The sequence below is a fragment of the Pogona vitticeps genome, chromosome 4 (assembly GCF_051106095.1).
Source record: "Pogona vitticeps strain Pit_001003342236 chromosome 4, PviZW2.1, whole genome shotgun sequence".
NCBI lineage: Eukaryota > Metazoa > Chordata > Lepidosauria > Squamata > Agamidae > Pogona > Pogona vitticeps.
The window spans coordinates 6157383-6175259 of NC_135786.1; the positions used below are offsets into that span (position 1 = coordinate 6157383).

Genomic DNA, 17877 nt, shown 5'->3' on the forward strand with positions numbered 1-17877 from the left:
TTTCTTTTCCTTCCTTTTTCTTTCTGCCTGTCTTTTTCTTTCTCCCTATTTCTTTTTCTTTTCTTTTTCTTTCTTTCTTTCTCTTTCTTTTTCCTTCCTTTTTCCTTTCTGTTTGTCTTTCTTTCTTTTCCTTCCTTTTTCCTTTCTTTCTTTCTTTCTTTCTTTCTCTCTCTCTCTTTCAAGTCTCACTTTCGGAAACCAATTGCTCCGCCCTTCCTTCCACAAGGACAAAGCGCTTCATAGAGGCGAGAGAGGACCGTCTCAAAAACAAAGAAAGAAAAGGCACAGCAAAGGTCACCGGCTCCTTTCAATGGCGCTTTGCGGAATCAAACAGGAAGCAGACAAGAGAGAGAATGAAATGGAGCGAAAAAAATTAAAATAAAATAAGAGAGAAGCAGCCGCAAACACTGGGCAGGACATTTCACATGGGGAGACCGGGGGGGGGGGGGAGAGAGAAAAGTCTGTGTTCAAACAGCTTGACATTTTGAACAAGGGTATTACGCCTGAGATGATGTGTGCACGAGTGTTGATCAAGGCATGGAGAACAGGGAATTGGAGAGAAAAGGCGGGCCAGATCCACCCAGAAGGATCTATTTCGGGAACATACTTACTAGAACTCCATTGCAGACGTACGAGGAGAGGAAAAGGCAAAACAGCAGCCCCTTTTCCTCCAAAAGGTTCTAATTGCCGAAAAGTTCTCAAAAACTCCTTTCTTTATTCTTTAATGGGCCTTGAAAGGTGCCTGAACCCTCCGGGGCCCGTAAATGAGTTTTGACCCTGACGTTCGCTTCGTAAACGGACTCCACGTATGCCAAGAGAATGGCAAGATCGATCCTCCCCTTCGGCGCTTCCGAGGTGGGATGCGTCATGAAAAGCTGCCAAATCTTTTGTCCTTTCATTCATTCTCTTTTTTTGGCCATTTTTTAAATTGCTCGGAAGAGGGAACGGCACTTGAAAGATTCTCTGGGGACGCGGTGAAATGGGCGTTCTCCCTTGACTCTGGAAGGAGCGGTGCCATGGGCTGCTTCACCACGGGCAGGTGGTTGGCTTTGGGCCACCACCGGACAAGGGGTGGTGGGCGCTCGTGAGGAGAAGCGGTGGGAAACGGGATGGGCATCAGCTACTGCCCCCGAGCTTGCCAATTCTCTCCAGGGTGATCTCCCTTCCTGGAAAACCTGGCCCTTCTTGACCAACTAGGGCGGCTGATGGAAGACAAGTTGAACATTGCCTGGAGAGGGATATCCAGTGGACGATGGGAGGGCTCTTTCCTAGCCAACGCACCTTGCTAAGTAATGCCACCAATGTGGCAAGAGAAAACTGGGCTAGGAACTCCATGTTTCCTTCATAAGGTTGTATCTTGGCTGTTTTAGTGTCAAGCTACTTCTGTTGTCGTTGTTCAGTGCCGTCGTGTTGCCTCCGACTCATGGTGGCCCTATGAAGGAGCCATCTCCAAAAGGGCCTCTCCTCAGTAGCCCTGCTCAGCTCTTGCAAATACAAGCCCAAGGTTTCCTTTAGGGAATCATTCCATCGCACATTCGGGTCTTCCTCTTCTCCTGCTGCCTTCCACCTTTCCCAGCTTGCTTTTAATCGGGACTTGAGACTCGGTACCAAAGACTCGACTCGGACTTCGACCCAAAGACGTGCCAACCTCCCATCAAGGCGCACCCAATGTAGGGTTTTCTGTTAGCCAGGCATCCTCCAAGTCTCGTCTCTTGGATCCTCTCCCTACCAGTTGTCAGAAAGGATTGGGGAGTAGGCGTCAGTAAAGGCTGCCCTGTCCTTTTCAAAACCAGGAAATGCTGATCTACCAGACCTCTGATATTCTCCGGGGCGTTTATCACCTCTTTCTTCCCGAGTGTCCTTTCTTTTCTTTCCTTTTTTATGGACTATGTCTCTTGTCTCTCCTTCAACCGTGTGGCCCCCTCCCTGGCACACACCTTCCTGTTAGTCAGAAAGAGGGTTTGGGGTTTTTCTGTCTTAAAGGTAACTTTTTCCATTGTTGTTGCTGATGCTCTGCTTCCAACTTATGGTGACCTTATGAACGAGCCCTCTCCAGGCCAGCCTCCGTTTCAGCATCTTTGCCTCCAGAGACAGTTCAGGCTTGATTTGTTCCAGGACCCACTTGTTTGTCTTTCTGGCACATCCAGGGGATCCACCAAGCTCTCCTGCAGCACCAGTTTTCAAAGGGATCAGTTTTTCCCCCCATCACCTTTCTGAGATCCTTGTACGGCTGCTTTTCTTCTCTCTGAAAATGTGCCGCTCTTCAGGAAGGAGACGGTATCTCCGGCTGGACTACGGCCCTTGATCTCCTTCCACCTCTGGGCTGGAACGTGGGAAGCAGGAAGGCAGTTTAACCTCCGGATTTAACAACTGACCTTTCAAAGGAACAAGATAGAACCTGGTAGCCAGGATAAAAAAAATTGTTTCCCTTTCTTGGAAATACAAAATCCCAAGGCATTGAGATTCTTAATTAATCACAGCAGGTAGAACGAGGATGGGAATCTTGTCACCCACTAAATGTGGTTGAAAATTGGCTCTCACAATCCCTTACTACTTTATTTCGTTTTATTTTTGTTTTGGGCGACAGCTCTAAAAACACTGTAGCCGCGTGGGTGTCTAAACCTCTATGAAATATTGGTTCAGCCTATAGGGCTGGGACTAAGAAAGAGCAGGGCTGGGAGTAAGAGCTTTGAATCAGAAAGAGCAGGAGAACTGAAGAGGCCGAAGCTGCTGTTGCCACTTAAGATGACCAAAGCCCTTCCCGACTTGGTCTACGATTTCTATATGTTTGTGCTGGAGGGGTGAATTCACATACAGTGGTGCCCCGCATAACAAGCGCCCCGTTTAACGACGAATCCGCATAGCGATTGCATTGCGATGTTTTAGATAGTGAAAAATCGCTTTGCGACGATCGGTAAGCTGTTTCGCTTACCGATTTTCACATAGTGATATTTTAAAAACAGCTGATCGGCGGTTCAAAAATGGCCGCCTGAAAAAAAAACGGCCGCCTGCTGTGTTTTCATGCCCTTTCCTCACTTACCGGGCAGTGAAAATGGCGGCCGTATGGAGGATTTTCACTGAATTGTGAGTTTTTTGCCCATAGGAACGCATTAAACATGTTTTAATGCATTCTTATGGGCTTTTTTGTTTCGTATAGCGATGATTCCACATAGCGACAATTTTTCTGGAACGGATTATCGTCACTATGCAGGACACCACTGTAGTGTGTTCATGTCAGTGCAACTGAACTGCTGCTATTTTATTTTTGGGTGTCGAAGATTCTGCATGCAGAGCGAGAACTTAAGTATTCCTGGAGTTGTTATCTAGAAGAACCACCGATTTCCCCAAGTCTTGATCCTCAGCTTGGTTCTGCTGTCTAGAGATGATGGGAGTTGCAGTTCAGCATCACCCAGAAGGTCAAGGGTTGCCCAACCTGGAATGTACTGTATATCCCACATGAGGTGTTGGGCAAGGCAGTTCCGTCAATGTTTCTTTTGGAAAGGATGGTCACTGCAGACCACACGGGGGCCTCCTGGATCTAAAGCTGCAAAGATCTGTGGTGTCAGGACCAGAATCCCCTGAGAAAATTCTGGGAACGGCAGACCAAAGACACAAAACCCCCTCGCTCTTCTTAAGCCATCTTGCTATTCCCCTTCCTTTCCCTTGCCTTCGTTTTAATTTCTCAGGGCCAGGCATAACCTGCGACAGGACAACGTAAAAATAAAAGCTGGGTAAGGGGGGAAAAATTACAATCCCAAGGATATCTGTTTTGGTTTGTATCCAGGACGCACAAGAAAAAAGCAATCAGACAGACAGAGCTCTTAGTGGCCCCGGTCATGGACCCCATGCACAATTCGGGGTGGGAAAAAGAGAGAGAGAGAGAGAGATTAAGAAGAGTTAGGAGCGCTTACCTGACACTGAGTTCGCGCTGCAGCGTAACAAAGAACATGATGCAACCAGTATTAGAACAGGGGGGCAACACCAGCAGGGCGTTAAGAGGCAACGGGGTAATCATTAAGACAAAAGACAAATAGGATTATGTTTCCCACAGTCATGGCGCAGTTCACATTCCCACATACGTTTGTCATGTTGGCAAAGCACTCAAAACACCCACTTTTGCTCCGAGCGGCTCTTGGGGCAGAAGACAGCTTTGCAAGGGGGGCCACATATTTATTACATGACTCTTATTTTTCAAATTCTATATTTTTCATTCCAAATCTGAATCCCCACCCCCACCTCCAGTTCACATACGCAGCCACGGGGTCGCACATGGGGATATCCTATGTCTGTCCATGGAGGCTTCGAGCCCTGAGATCAAATCAAACTCATGACTTGTTGAGGTTCTATAAGACGCCGGCTGAGGCACAGTACTAAGTCACAACGAGACTGGGCACATGGAATCAGCAGGGGGGGTGTATTTGGTGAGTCAACTCCCCCATTAAGGTTCACCAATTCAATGGGCCTGCTCTAGTTGTGACTTATTACTGGATTTCAGCCACGGCATTGGTCACAGCTGCAAAAGACTATAAAGTAACACGGCTACTCTTATGTCAACCACAGGTGAGCTCATCCAGATAGAGCAGCGGTTCCCAGCCTTGAGCCCCCCATATATATCTTGGCAGGAACGTCAGCTTAGGAAAGTTCCTTTCTGGAAACCCTAATGCATTCTGCATTAATAAAATAAAACAAAACAAATTATATTATTAAATAATATGTGCTGTGAATGCTCATGTAAGCCCTATGAAATATTGGTTCAGCCTAAAAGGGTGGGTATAAAAAAGAGCAAGGCTGCGAATAAGAAATCTGAATCAGAAAGAGCAGGAGAACTGAAGAGGCCAGAGCTGCTGTCCCCACTTAAGACTGCTAAGGCTCTTGCCAACTTGCTCTAGTGTTTTGAAGATACTCCTGCGTTCTGGGGACCCAAACCAGCTGAGAAAGATATCTTAGATTCATGTCTGACTCTGAAACCAAAGGGACACTTGACCTTTGCAAATCCTACAAGCCACTCCTATCGGTGCTGTGGCTGAGGGCTGGGGTGCACAAACTGTAGCCTGCTGTCGGGGACTGCAAACAAGAGACTTAATTTGTGAAATTGTTTTTGCAATATTCATAGGCAGGAAGGAAATAGTCCCATTGAACTTTAAAAAGTGTTACGCATGGGGAGAGCAGCGTACACGGTCCCGATGGGAAAGAGATCAAACCAAGGGTTTCGTTTTCGTTCGTTGTCCATCTCTAAGGATGCTGATGGGCAGATAACGAGAGGAAGAGACCCCCTTAGCCACTGGAAGTGGTGGCGTTCAAGTCTCTTGGGCAACTGAACGCCTCTGTTACCGTCTGCATGAATGAAGGCATTCAAAATTCACAGCTAGCCTCCAACTGCCTAAATGTGGAGCAGAAGTGAAATCATGCCAGCATCTCCTGCTTTCTTTTTTCTTTTTTTTGGCAGCCCCCCCCCCACTGGTGCGGCCAAGTTCACAGCCAGCATGAGAAAAGGGTGTGCAAGAGCGGGGGGGGGGGGAATGACACTAATGGGATTCCCCTTCTGCTCTGTGTTTAGGTTGCAAGACGCTACCCAATACTTGCGGGAAATAAATCTACTTCCTCACTTGCTGGGGGGGGGGGATACCCAAGTGAACCCGTTCATTTCCTGACCGCTTGTGGTTTGCAACAGAAATTGCGTTGTCCAATGGTTCCCGGGTGGCTTGCTGGAGCCTGCAAATTGGGTGAACGTTTGGGAAAGCAGATAGAGAGACGCGCGACCCCAAATCAAAAACTAGAAGAGAAAATATAAGCCCCCCCCATGCCATCAATTTGCAAGTGAGTTCTGGAGACCAACATTGTTCAAGTACCTACAGCCTCCTTCCATCCTTTTCAGGTGAGACGGTGGGCCTTCTCAAAATAGGTTCCTTCTTTTTTTTTAAAAAAAAAAAGCCACCCCTCCACCACTTAGATTTCTTAATTTTGGGTTAGAAAAGTGGGGGACGTCTTATACATGGGGGCGTCTTATACATGGAAAAATACGGTATATGTAGGAAAATATATAGGAAAATGTGAATAACTTCTTAATTGTTAGAGTAGTACGACAATGGAACCTAAGACCTCAGGAGAAGGTGAGCGTTCCAACGCTGGAGGCATCCAAGAGAAATTAATTTCTAAACTTCTAAATTTAGAAATTTGTCAGATCGGCTTCGATTTGGATTCCAGGGGGTTGGACTCAATGGCCTTAAGAGGCCCCTTCCAACTCCATGATTCTAGGATTCTATGAATAGCTTTTTGTAGGAAACAAATATTAGCAACCAGACACAGAACCAGTATAGAATAAACACAGCAGTGGAAAAATAAGAAACGGAATGAGATCAAGACAGGGAAAGTCAAGGAGAGTCCCAAAACAGACAGGGATATCATCATCCTAGAATTTCAGAGCTGAAAGGGGCCCCTAAAGCTGATTCTCCACTTGGCCCCTGTCAAGGAGGCACAGTGGGGGAATCAAACTCCCAACCTCTGGCTCCGCAGCCAGAGACCTAAGCCACTGAGCTACTAACCTCAAAGAGCTTCCAGAAATGCAGGCAGATTTTCTAGATCTGTATCAACAAACAAATTCCTCCAATTTCCCACTCTAACATCAGATCTTCCATATTCCTTATGCGTGTTGGTCAGAGTTTAGACACACTACTTTTTAGATTACAGCTCACAGAACTGCCCGCTGCCCTAGTCGCTATGTTGCCGGGGGGAATATGGACGTTGCTTTCAAGCATGGAGCACTGGAGAGTTTTTGCCCCTGATAAATTATACCCCCAGGAGAATCTTGGAATTACCCCCTAGGAGAATTTCCCCCTTGGAAATAAAACTGCCGCCCATCTCTGTTCAAACCACTGAAGCACCTTCTTGGGAGGTCAACGGGGCTAGCCCATGAGAACAGAGGGCGAGCAAGGCCTAAGGGAATCTTCCAAGACCTCAGGGACTGGAGAGAGGAGAAAAGCGTTTCCTGAACATCACTCCACGGAAGGAACGACTGTGCGTCTCACAACTTGCCTCTTCCTGCCCAAGGATGATGCAAGGAGATTCCTTCGTAGGCCATCAGCCTGACAAACTGGGGAAGAGACATGAACCCCTCTGGTGTGGATCCAGAAACCTGCTCAGCCAGAGACGTGAACATCTCTCCACCTCAATTCGGTGACAAGTCTCCGAATTAAAGCCATGTTTTCTTCCCACCAGTGTTTTGTATTTGGTTGCAAGACTGGCTTTTTTTTTGCTTTGCTTATTTGCTTTTTGCACAAAAATGCACACCTACTTTATCGATGCACGTTTCCCCCATTGACACATTTCCTCCTGTTGGGTTTCTTCAGTAATTTGTGTACCTACTCTCTCAGTGGCATGTCCTCTGGCCATGTGCATTTTAAAATAGGTGCTGCATAGTTTTGCACACTTTCCTTTTCCAAAACACCCCCTGCCAGTTCACAGGACTACGAGCTGGAAGAGGAGCAAAAAGGGAGACTGTGGAATTAAGTGAATTCCCCCACCTTTTTTTTTCTGCAAAGAATATAGAATTTTGCAACAAGTTCCCCTCAATCTGGAAGGAGGCTGAATTCGTTTCACGGTATGAGTTCGGTAACACAAGACGCGGCAGACTGTGAAGCCCCAGAAAAGTTGCTTCGGCCCATGTCCAGCTGGACTGGCTCATGCCCTGTGCAAGGTGCCCATGCCAGTCACCAAGGCGGCCCTTACCTCTTCCAGCTGGCTGTGCACATGCTGAACAATCAGGTCAATGGCCACGGTGTTTCCACTGCCTGAAGTCAAAAAGAGAGAGAGAGAAGGCATGACTTTTGGCTACTGCTAGTCACCCTAAATGGCCACTAGAGGGCACCAACACAGAGCCCACGTAAAAGCTAGAACCCCCCCCCATCACAATTATTTTCTACAATTCTCATTGTAGAGGTAGGATCCTTCCCAATTGGGAAGGATCCTACCTCTTTTAACTGTTACTTTTTTGGACCACAACCCCCAGAATCCCTCATATCTCTGGGCATCCAAATCAAAGCTTGGCTATTTTACTTTTTAGAACCACATCTGGGGATTTTGGGGAGCAACAGTCCAAAATATAATTTATTTTCGAATGTTCTAGTGAATATAATTATTAATATATGTATTGATATTTATTAATACATGTATTAATATTTATTAATATATGTATTAATATATTCAAGTTATGATGTTTTAAAACACCTTTGCTTTTTTGGCACTTAAAATGGATTTCTGCATGCTACGCAGCTATTAAACAGCAAACACCTGTACTGGGAATAAAAGAAGATATTCAAACCCTTTTGAGTGCCTGAAACAAGGACTTGCCAGCCCCTATGCACAGTTTTGCAGAGCTGCTAGGAGAAATGGTGCAGGGTTTCTAGCTCCAGAAAACTGGAGAAGATGATCAGCGTCTTCCAACCAGAACAGTTAAAAAAGAACATCCATGTGTAAGAGTTGTGTGGCTCTATTTAACAAACAAGGGGGAAATCATCAGCTTCATCGCTGGCTTCTGCGCACTGGGAGGGATTTGTCGAGATGGATTTACGGGACAAAGAACACTGGTGCACTTAGTGGAAATCTTTTGGCATCTCAGACCCCAGGACTGGCAAATTACCTGCGCAGGGAGGAATGCCACCTGTGCATATGGAAATCTGCCAAGCCAGGTGAGAACATAAGAAGAGCCCTGCTGGATCAGACCAAGGGCCCCTCTAGTCCAGCTTCCTGGATTTCACTGTGGCCTCTGGGAGCCCACGAGACCGCTAGAGACCTGTCTCCTGATCCCCCTCCCCTGCATCTGGCATTTCGGCAACCTTCCTTTTAAGCCTGGAGATTATTGATCCCCATCATGGCTTGTCACCTGCAATGGACATTTCCTCTAGAAATCTGTCCAATCCCCTTTTAAAGGCATCTAAACCATGTGCCATCACTGCATCCTGTAGCAAGGGGTTCCACAGACTAACAACGCGCTGGGGCAAGAAAGATTTTCTTTCGTCTGTCTCACTCTCTCAACACTCCATTGGAGTGGAGATCCCCTGGTTCTGGTATTGCATGAGAGGGAAAATCACTTCCCTCCATCCATTTTACCCACCCCTGCATCATTTTATACGTCTTCATCATGTCCCCCTTAAAGTGCCTCTTCTCTAGACTCAAGAGCCCCAAACGCTGTCGCCTGTCCTCATCAGGGAGGTGCCCCAGCACAGTCCTCACTTGAGTCACTCTGTTTCTGCACCTTTTCCAGTCCCACAGTGTCTTTTTTGAGGAGCGGCGACCAGAACTGTATGCAGTAGTCCAGATACGACCTTACCAGTGTTTTGTATAATGGCATTATTATGCTGGCTGATTTGTTTTCAATCTCCTTTTTAATGATCCCTAGCATGGAAGAGAAGATTCCCTGGAAAAAACCCTGATGTTGGGAAAGTGTGAGGGCAGGAGGAGAAGGGGACGACAGAGGACAAGATGGTTGGACAGGGTCATCGAAGCGACCAACATGAATATATCCCAACTCTGGGAGGCCGGGGAAGACAGGAGGGCCTGGCGTGGTCTGGTCCATGGGTCACGAAGAGATGGACATGACTAAACAACTAAACAACAACAAGCATGGAATTGGCCTTCTTCACTGCCACCACACCCTGAGTTGACCCTTTCCTCGAGCTGCCCACCACGAAGGGATGGTAGACTCACCACGCGGGACGACAATGTCAGCCAGCCGCATCGTGGGTTGGATGTACTGGTCAAAAGCCGGTTTTACAAACTTGTTGTATTGCTTGATCACCCCCTCGACGTCCCGACCGCGCTCGCCGATGTCCCTACGCAGACGCCGAACGAGGCGGATGTCTGAGTCGGTATCGACAAAGATCTTCATGTCCAGAAGCTGGAAGAGGAAGAGAGATCAAGCGAAAGAGTCTTGTGGCACCCTGAAAGCTAACAAATTGGGTGGGTGGGAATGAGTCCCGGAACGTACCTAAGCTGTTTGTGCAGCTTCCAGAGCGCCTCACCTTTCTGCAGTTGCCCCAAATCTGGGATGAGACGGTGGAGATGCCCCCCAAACACTCCCTAGGGCACAGTTCTTCCTCTATTAAATACTATTTAAAGTCCGCATGTGGCTTGCTTTGGTCCTAAACTGCACTTCTGGAAAAGCAGAAGGAACCTTTATGTCAAAAGGGATGGATGCGGCCCCACTGAAGTGTGAATGAAAAATTGGGGGGTTGAGGGGGCAGCAGTCATCTCAGGCTCTCCATCCTTCCCTTCCACCCATCCAGATGTAAAATCTAAACCCCACCCTTCATACTTGACAGAGACAAAATATTGTCAATGATGTTGTGATGGCTACAAAGAGGCGCTGGAAAAGGTCGCTTTGAAAAAGAGACCTCTTTCTCTGCCAAGGAATCGCTCCAGTCCTATGGATTGGGGTTGGGCTGGAGCGCATGTCCCTGCGCATCATGTAATTGCTGTGCAAGCTGTCTAAAATGCGGACGATTCCCCCTGGTGATCACACCCTGAATCTGCTTATTGGCGCAAAGAGGTCGTGATCTCCTTCTTCCCTGGGGCAGCTGGTTGGGTGAGGACGGTGAAGAGGATCATCCGCTCTAGAACCACAGAACGATGGAGTTGGAAGAAGCCTATCAAGCCATCGAGTCCAACCCCCCCCCCCCCCAGCTCAAGGCTGGAATCCAAATCAAAGCAGATCTGACAGACCATTTTCCAATTTTCTCCAGCATTGGAGCGCTTACCATCTCCCATGGCAATTGGTTCCATCGTTGTACCATTCTAACAGTTAAGACGTTTTTCTTGCTAGTCAGGCTAAATCTGGCTTCTTGTCACTTGAGTCCATTATTATGCACCCTGTGCTCACCCTGATGATGGAGAACATCCTATGCCTCTTCTGTAGGACAGCCTTTCAAGTATTTAAAAAGTGCTCTCCTGTCTTCCCTTGGGTCTTCTTTTCTCAAGGCTAAACATGCCGGGCTTTTTCAGCTTTTCCTCCTAGGGCTTGGTTTCCAGCCCCCTGATCAACCCTGTTGTCCTTCTCTGTACTTGCTCCAGTTTGCTGACCCCTTTCTGCATTCCTGTCACTTTTTACCCCTCAACCACCCATTCATTTGTATAAACCTTCGCCCGCTCAGGTTACACTCAGGGAAGGCGTCAGCTGCACGCCTGGTGTGCGAAGAGCTGCAAAAAGCAAACCAAACACCCAGGGGATCTTTGGAAGATACGGGTATTTTCCCATTGAAAAGATTTCGGAAAATCTTTTGCTAACTGGAACGGACACACTTTTTTTAATCAGTAAAAACACTTCTGCTTTCTGCAAAATCCAGCAGCAACCTCGGGCTGTGAGTTTATTAGGGTGGAGGGTTGTGGGGAGGAGGTTTGGGGGTCAAGACTAGACGGGGCAGAAGACCTCTGTAAACTGTTTTAAACAGATTGCACACGATGGCAGTCGGGACATGAAACCTGAGATCCACCCTTTTGCTTGTGCCTGGTGCCGGCTTCTCTCCTGCACAGAAGATGTGTCAGATGCACACCAGGGGGCACTGTTATCCCAGTTTAAAGAAAACATTTCAATACTGGAGACTACAGCTTAGGATGGACTCTAGACTCAATGCAACATGCTTTTAACCAGCCTTTGGGCAATTTCAGCTGTGAGCATCAAGTAGCTACATTCACCCCCCCAAAATGCAAGCTCTCATAGAAGGATAAATGCGCTTGTCTTTCAGGATGCACAAGATTCTTCGCTGATCATCATCTTCTTATGGCTATTTGTCTACATTCCCCCCCCCCCCAAAGGGAGAAAAATCGCAGGACCGTATTTTTAATCTCTCCAAAATGACATTTTCATTCAGAAAATGCCCCTTTGGGATATTATAACATGTGGCCCCCTGCACCTTGCTTTTAAAGGAGAACTGGCTTCCAGGGGAGCCCCCCCCCAAATTATTTTAGGTCTGAGTGTGGAGACCCACTGAGCTAGGTCCCTCTCCCCATATAAACCTTCTATTCCAGAATTTAATGCCTTCCGCTTCTAAGCCCTGATCGGAACCAGGACCTTTATTTTCTCTGTTAAAAAAGACAAAAGTTGAAGGTTAGTTTCAAAAACAGTGGAGACCCTTTCTTACCTTCAGGAGCTCCTTATCCGAAAACGCCATGATGCCTTCAAATATGATCACATTGGCTCCGTAAAGGGTTTTCTGGAAGCGAGAGATAGGCTGGAGAAATTTTTAAAAACAGAGAAACCGCCTACTAGAGCAAAAGGAGGGATTTAGCCAGCGGGATAGGGGTAGGCTGAAGAAAAGGCAGGAACGGGGGGTGGGTGGTTATTCAAAGCCTTGGTTCTCCATTGGATCATTACATGGACTTCCAAACGGAGGAGGACTGAGAGAGAGAAGGAACAAGATAGACGTCCACAAAACCTGTAAAGCAGCCTGCCTGCCTCCGTGGGACCTTCCAAATCATCATCATCACCATCTTATGTCCACACTGGCTGAGGATAATGGAGATTTCAATCAAACGTATTTGGAAAGCACTAGGTTAGGAAAGGCTGGTCTTCTGTAGAGCAGAGATGAGGGAACCTCTGGCCCTCTGGATGCTTTGGACTCCAAATCCCATAAACCATATTAAGCATGGCCTCTGATAAGGAATTATGGGAGCTGCAGTCCAAAACAAAGCAGGGACCCAAAGTTTACCATGCCTACCCCAGAGTGAGAAAGAGTTATAAAGGTGAAGTAGCTTATGACAGGAGCAACTCCTGTGTGCAGGGCACAAACTACCAGAATACATATATCTGAAGCTTTTCAGATTCATTGTTTGTCATCATCTCCTTAGGGCTATTTGTCTACAGCTGAAAAGCTGTCACTTTTCAGATTCTGTGCTATATGAAGCAGGCCCAAGGCTACCCAGGCTGGCTCTGTGGAATTCAATTCCCCACTGTGCCTCCTGCGAACAGAGCCAGCCTGGGTAGCCTTGGGCCAGCTGCACAGTCCCAGGGTGCCCCCTAGAGGAAGAGAATGGTAATCCACTTCTGAGTATTCTCTACCTGGAAGACCTTGAAAAGGATCGCTGTAAGAAAGAATTGACTTGACAGCACATGATTATTATATAATGTTTGTGTGTTGTTCTGGTCTGTTTCTTATGTTCCCTGACATGTTATTTGCAGCTGTAGCAAACCCTGATGAGCAAACAGTGGGGAGAACTCCCAATACTCTATGGGAGAAGGAGGAGATTATCCCTGTAGGATGTTGGCTTTCAGTCCTCCAAAGACCACTGAGCAGATGTGAGAGGCTCATCGATCAAGGGTGCTCTACCTGCGGATCTCCTGGGGGTGGGTGGGCTAGACAACCTTTAGGCTCCCCATCCAACTCTACAAGCCAAGGTTCCTATCCACTAAAGCCCTAATTCAGAAGCCTATCCAAATTGCGGCTCACCCATTCCTTCTTGCGGCTGTGGGTGGTGAAGTCATAAATGGGGATCTTGACACTTTTGCCTTGCTTGAGTTTCTTCAGGGTGGAGATGATCAGGTCAAAATCGAAAGCATCGGGGTGGTCGAAGTTGTAATCGTTGTTGGCTGCCTGCTGCTGCTGCTCCTTCGTCAGGACCTACAGAGAAAGAGTCAGGAAGCAAACGTTTACAGCACGGAAGACGCAGGAGGTGGGAGACCAAGCAGCCTTCTCTGGGAGTTACATAGACCTATATTCTGTGGCACATGGATGGAGGGGTCATGCCCTACCCACTTAGTTCTTAGTTCAGAAATGTTGACTGTGGACACCACCCAGGAATGAGAAAAGGGCTCTGTTTCCAGAAGGGAGTGCTTGACACCACCTTACACAAATTCTCATGCAGCAGAAAGGAACGCTGGGATGAACGAAGCAGATGATGGGATCCTGACCAACAAAATGCATTCACAGCTACGCTGCAGGCTTAAGGTACAGTATATTCAGGACATAACCCTTAAAAAGGACCAAACAGACCTCATGGGCTCTGAAACCAACTCTGAATATAAATGGGATGGGGAGAGAGGAACTGGGGGCAGCCATATCAGTCCATTCTCCATTCAGGCTTCATCAGGTCTCTGGCTGAGTTCAATCAGTGTTTTTGGTCAAATGTCTCTGGCCCAGGAAGGGCAGTGGTATGATCTCTCGAATCACGGCCAGTGTTCACTGATTGTCTGGCCTGAATACCAATCCTGATGCTTGATGGGTTCCCTGAAAGGCCGCCCGTGTTCACCCATTGTTTGGACCAAAGACCGATTCAAACATTGACTGACGGCATTGTGAAATCTCTCAGGTGGTTTTGTCTAGGTTCATGAAAAAAAAAAATCACACTTCAGCTTGCTATTTAAAAAGGCCAGTTACAGCTGATTCAAAAGATTATGGAGGAGAATGCAAAGATTGGATCGATTAGGTCTAAAATTCAAAAGTAATACAATAAATATCTTACTGCGGCAAGCTAGAATACACGACTGATAGAAAAAAAAGATTTAAACTGGGGACAGGAGCAATTGTTTGCTGATAGCTAAGGGTTCATAATTATTAGATTCATTTAATTTTGCCAGCCGGAGAAAACAAAACCTGAAATTGTTGGTGCGACTGACACAGCTTTGCACAGAGTGTGAACACTTCTTATTCGCAACAATATCTTGAATGGATTTGGAGTTTAAACCTGACCAGATAAGTCTCTTAGAAGCTGTCATATAAATACTTGTTCCACAGCAGTTTGCTGTTGTTTACAAAGAGTAATATGGCAGAAAGCTAATTCCCTGCCTGGTCAGTTTTCAGTTTGGGTACTTTTAGTCTCAAACTGCACCTTGTTGTTAGAACATCATCTGAGGAGAGATTTCCTTAAGGGCTGACAGGCATTTGATTGTCACAGCGCAAGTTTTTCACATCTCCCAAGCCCCAACTTTTCTCACCTTGTAGAAAGAATCCATGGACAGGAGCACTACCCAGGGGACGTCCAAGGCCTCAATAATCATCCTAGCGACGGTGGTTTTTCCCGAGGCACTGCCACCCCCGAGACCTGAGGAGCAGGAAGCAGGGATGAGATCAAGAGACCAGAAGATCAGGGGCAAACTCTCCCCAAAATTAGCTTCTTCTGTCTTCACTGCCTGTGTCAGGCCGCTGACATCTAACCCCCTTCCCCAAATTTTTGTTGAACATCCCAGCAGGAAAGAGGATGCGTCACTCCAAAGATTGCATAGACGGACACTTCTTGTTCTGTTTTCGCTTCCTGTCTTTTCTTTGGGCAACTATTTTTTAGAACTGAGAAACAGCAAACCGCCTTGAATTACAAGGGCAGACACTTAGGAATCACCAACACCCGTAAATAAAATCTGAGCGGTGCCGTCTTGCCTTGCGAATCTTTACTTCCAAACAACTCCCCTCGCATTCCATGAGACCCACTTTCCAGTATTTTATTTATTTGATTGATTTATATATCTCTCCCCCACCCCCAACTTACTGCAGAGTCACTACTCTGGGCAGAGGGCAAAGAAATTATAAAAATACTAGTACACAAAACCGGTACACAACAGTCTGAAATCAGCAATTACGATTTTCAAAGAATCTAAGGGAAAATCAACAGGTGACATTCCAAGATCATTCTCTAGAATGATCCCCGCAGGGCTAGAATGCTGTTAAAGGTTTGCTTATATGACTCAGAAAATTTTCCTACAAATGCCAAGGGAGGGGGGGCCTGGTACATCGCCTGTAGAAAGGCATTCTGTAGTGTGGGGGCCACCACTGAGAATGCCCAGTACCTTATTGATGTTCTTTTGGCCTCCCTCAGGGTAGCCGCTTTAAGAAGAGAGACCTGGGAGGAGCAAGTGCACTGGGGAGTTATTCTAAGAAGTACCGAGGCCCCCAACCATACAGGGTTTTATATGTCAAAACCAAAACCCTGAATTTGGTAGGGAAGGAAACAGGAAGCCAATGCAAGCAAGCCAGAATCGGGGAGATGCGATTGAATTTGCTTGCCCCAGAGACCAGCCTGGCCACTGCATTTTTGCACCCGCTGGAGTTTTCATACCGTCTTCAAGGGCAGCCCCATGAAGAGACATTAATATTAGGCATCCTTCAGTCTCGAGAGACTATAGTAACGTGCTCTGAATAGAGGACTTGGAACAGCATCTAGTGTGGCTGAGGAGGCCGATTCAAGAATGACCATCCCTTCCACACTGGAGACAACTACAATCTGTCCCTTGTCCAACTCCCTGATTTTGCTGCTTTTGGGACTGCCTCTTTGCCTCGGCCTGCTGGACAAGGGCATCTTCAAATTGGGAGAGGCTGTGATGCACTGCCTGCCTCCGTGAAGGCAGTAAATATGGTTAGGACTTCTGATGACCTCTGTCTCCTAATGCTTATACAGCAGAAGAGAGGCTCCCCTACACCAGCTTGCTGAGAACTAAAAAGCTATCACTTGATCTTCTGCTCAACCTGGATGGAACCCCCGCCCCAAAAAACGCAGCACCCCAGACAGCAAGGTTTCTCACCAATGACAAACGCTTCTTTGGACTGGGTGCCATGCTCGTTGTACCAGGGCGGCCGTCCGGCGGTGTAGATGGTCCTCTTGCTTGTCCGCAGCAAAGGTGGCTCCGATTTGCACTGGCTGGTGGTCCGTTTCCGTGGCGATCTCGTGGTACCCACAGCGGGCAGCAACCGGTCTAAGGATTCTGTGCCGCTGTTGCTAAAAGGGGAAAGGCAGAGAGTCGTTTCCAGTTAAGGCAGTGAACGTGAACGAGGCAACCCTAACTGCAAGACTACTAGACGTGAAGGGAAAGGACCCGGGTTCGAATCTCTGCTCAACCACAGAGCTCTGGAGGTCCCTGCCGCTAGTCGCAGTTGCTCAACGTGAAATGTTGCATAAATTGGTGTTGGGACCGAATAAACGAAGAGGAGCTGAGAAAAGATAATCCTCGAGTGACTATGCTACATACAGGATTCTGAAAGCTACAATCCAAAAAAAGAAAAATTCTCCAAATTCTGCCCCCCTAAAAACCATCTCAGACCCTGTAAGTTTCCCCAAGCATCAGTGCAGTTCTCCATCCAGAAAAAGAATCTGTCCACCTCTGCTTTAAAACAGCAGAATGCACCCTCTTTAAATAAACAGTTAAGGCCCTGTTAATAACAATTTGAGAGCCAGTCTACTGCAGCAGATAGAGCATTGGTCTGGGATTCTGGAGACATGGGTTCAAATCTCCACTCAGCCACAAAAACATACAAAGGGAGGTAGGTGCCTATGGTGAACTATTCCTTAAACATGTCATATACCTCCAAAACCCTAATTTGGATGTAGCTCGACAGCACATAACAACAAAAAATAACAATTAAGCCTCTGAAATAACAAAAGGCTTAATCCTCTTGAAATAAACAATGGGAAGAGAAATACCAGGTTAGAAGAGAGTGGAAATTGAAGGCCTGCTACTTAAATTAATGCTCGCTGAAAAGAAAAAAACCAAAACACAATGTTATACCAAACCTTACTGAAGTAAACCGCAGATTTCTCAGTTTGGCAAAACAATGTCACTATTGGAGTGAAAGTTATTTTAAAAAACACATTGGGTTGGGAGGCTACAAAAAACGTTTGGGGGAATCCCACTTTGCCCACCCTTCTCTATGCCTTCAATTACACTCCTCTCCTGATGGAACTGTTGACAGGGCTGTTTTCCCCAATCCTGTTCTCCAGCTTCTCCCTCCCCCCCCCCCCCCAAATTAAAACACTTGCCATCAACTAATATTTACTACAAGCATAGTGGAAAGAAGACACATCACAGCAGAGCAGAGGATCCAGGAAAGAAGAAGCAACAGAGCGTTCTCTCCTGCTCTTTCTGATAGTCTGAGAAAACAAATTTTCTTGGTTAGGACTAGAGAT

General features: G+C 46.9%; 1 protein-coding gene across 3 annotated transcripts in view; it reads right to left on the bottom strand.

The window, feature by feature from the left end:
• The window catches only part of UCKL1 (uridine-cytidine kinase 1 like 1), a 54583-nt gene that overhangs the window by 15083 nt on the left and 21623 nt on the right, over positions 1 to 17877 (bottom strand). For 2 of the 3 annotated variants that reach the window (XM_072996703.2, XM_072996704.2), the window contains exons 2-7: positions 16499 to 16692; positions 14921 to 15027; positions 13437 to 13607; positions 12132 to 12203; positions 9703 to 9892; positions 7726 to 7787 (exon numbers count right to left, since the gene is read on the bottom strand). In XM_072996703.2, the coding sequence (XP_072852804.2) occupies positions 7726 to 7787; positions 9703 to 9892; positions 12132 to 12203; positions 13437 to 13607; positions 14921 to 15027; positions 16499 to 16692 (796 nt within the window). Of the gene's footprint in view, positions 1 to 3911; positions 3929 to 7725; positions 7788 to 9702; positions 9893 to 12131; positions 12204 to 13436; positions 13608 to 14920; positions 15028 to 16498; positions 16693 to 17877 lie in introns of all 3 variants that reach the window. The other variant, XM_078391989.1, reaches the window with a different exon arrangement.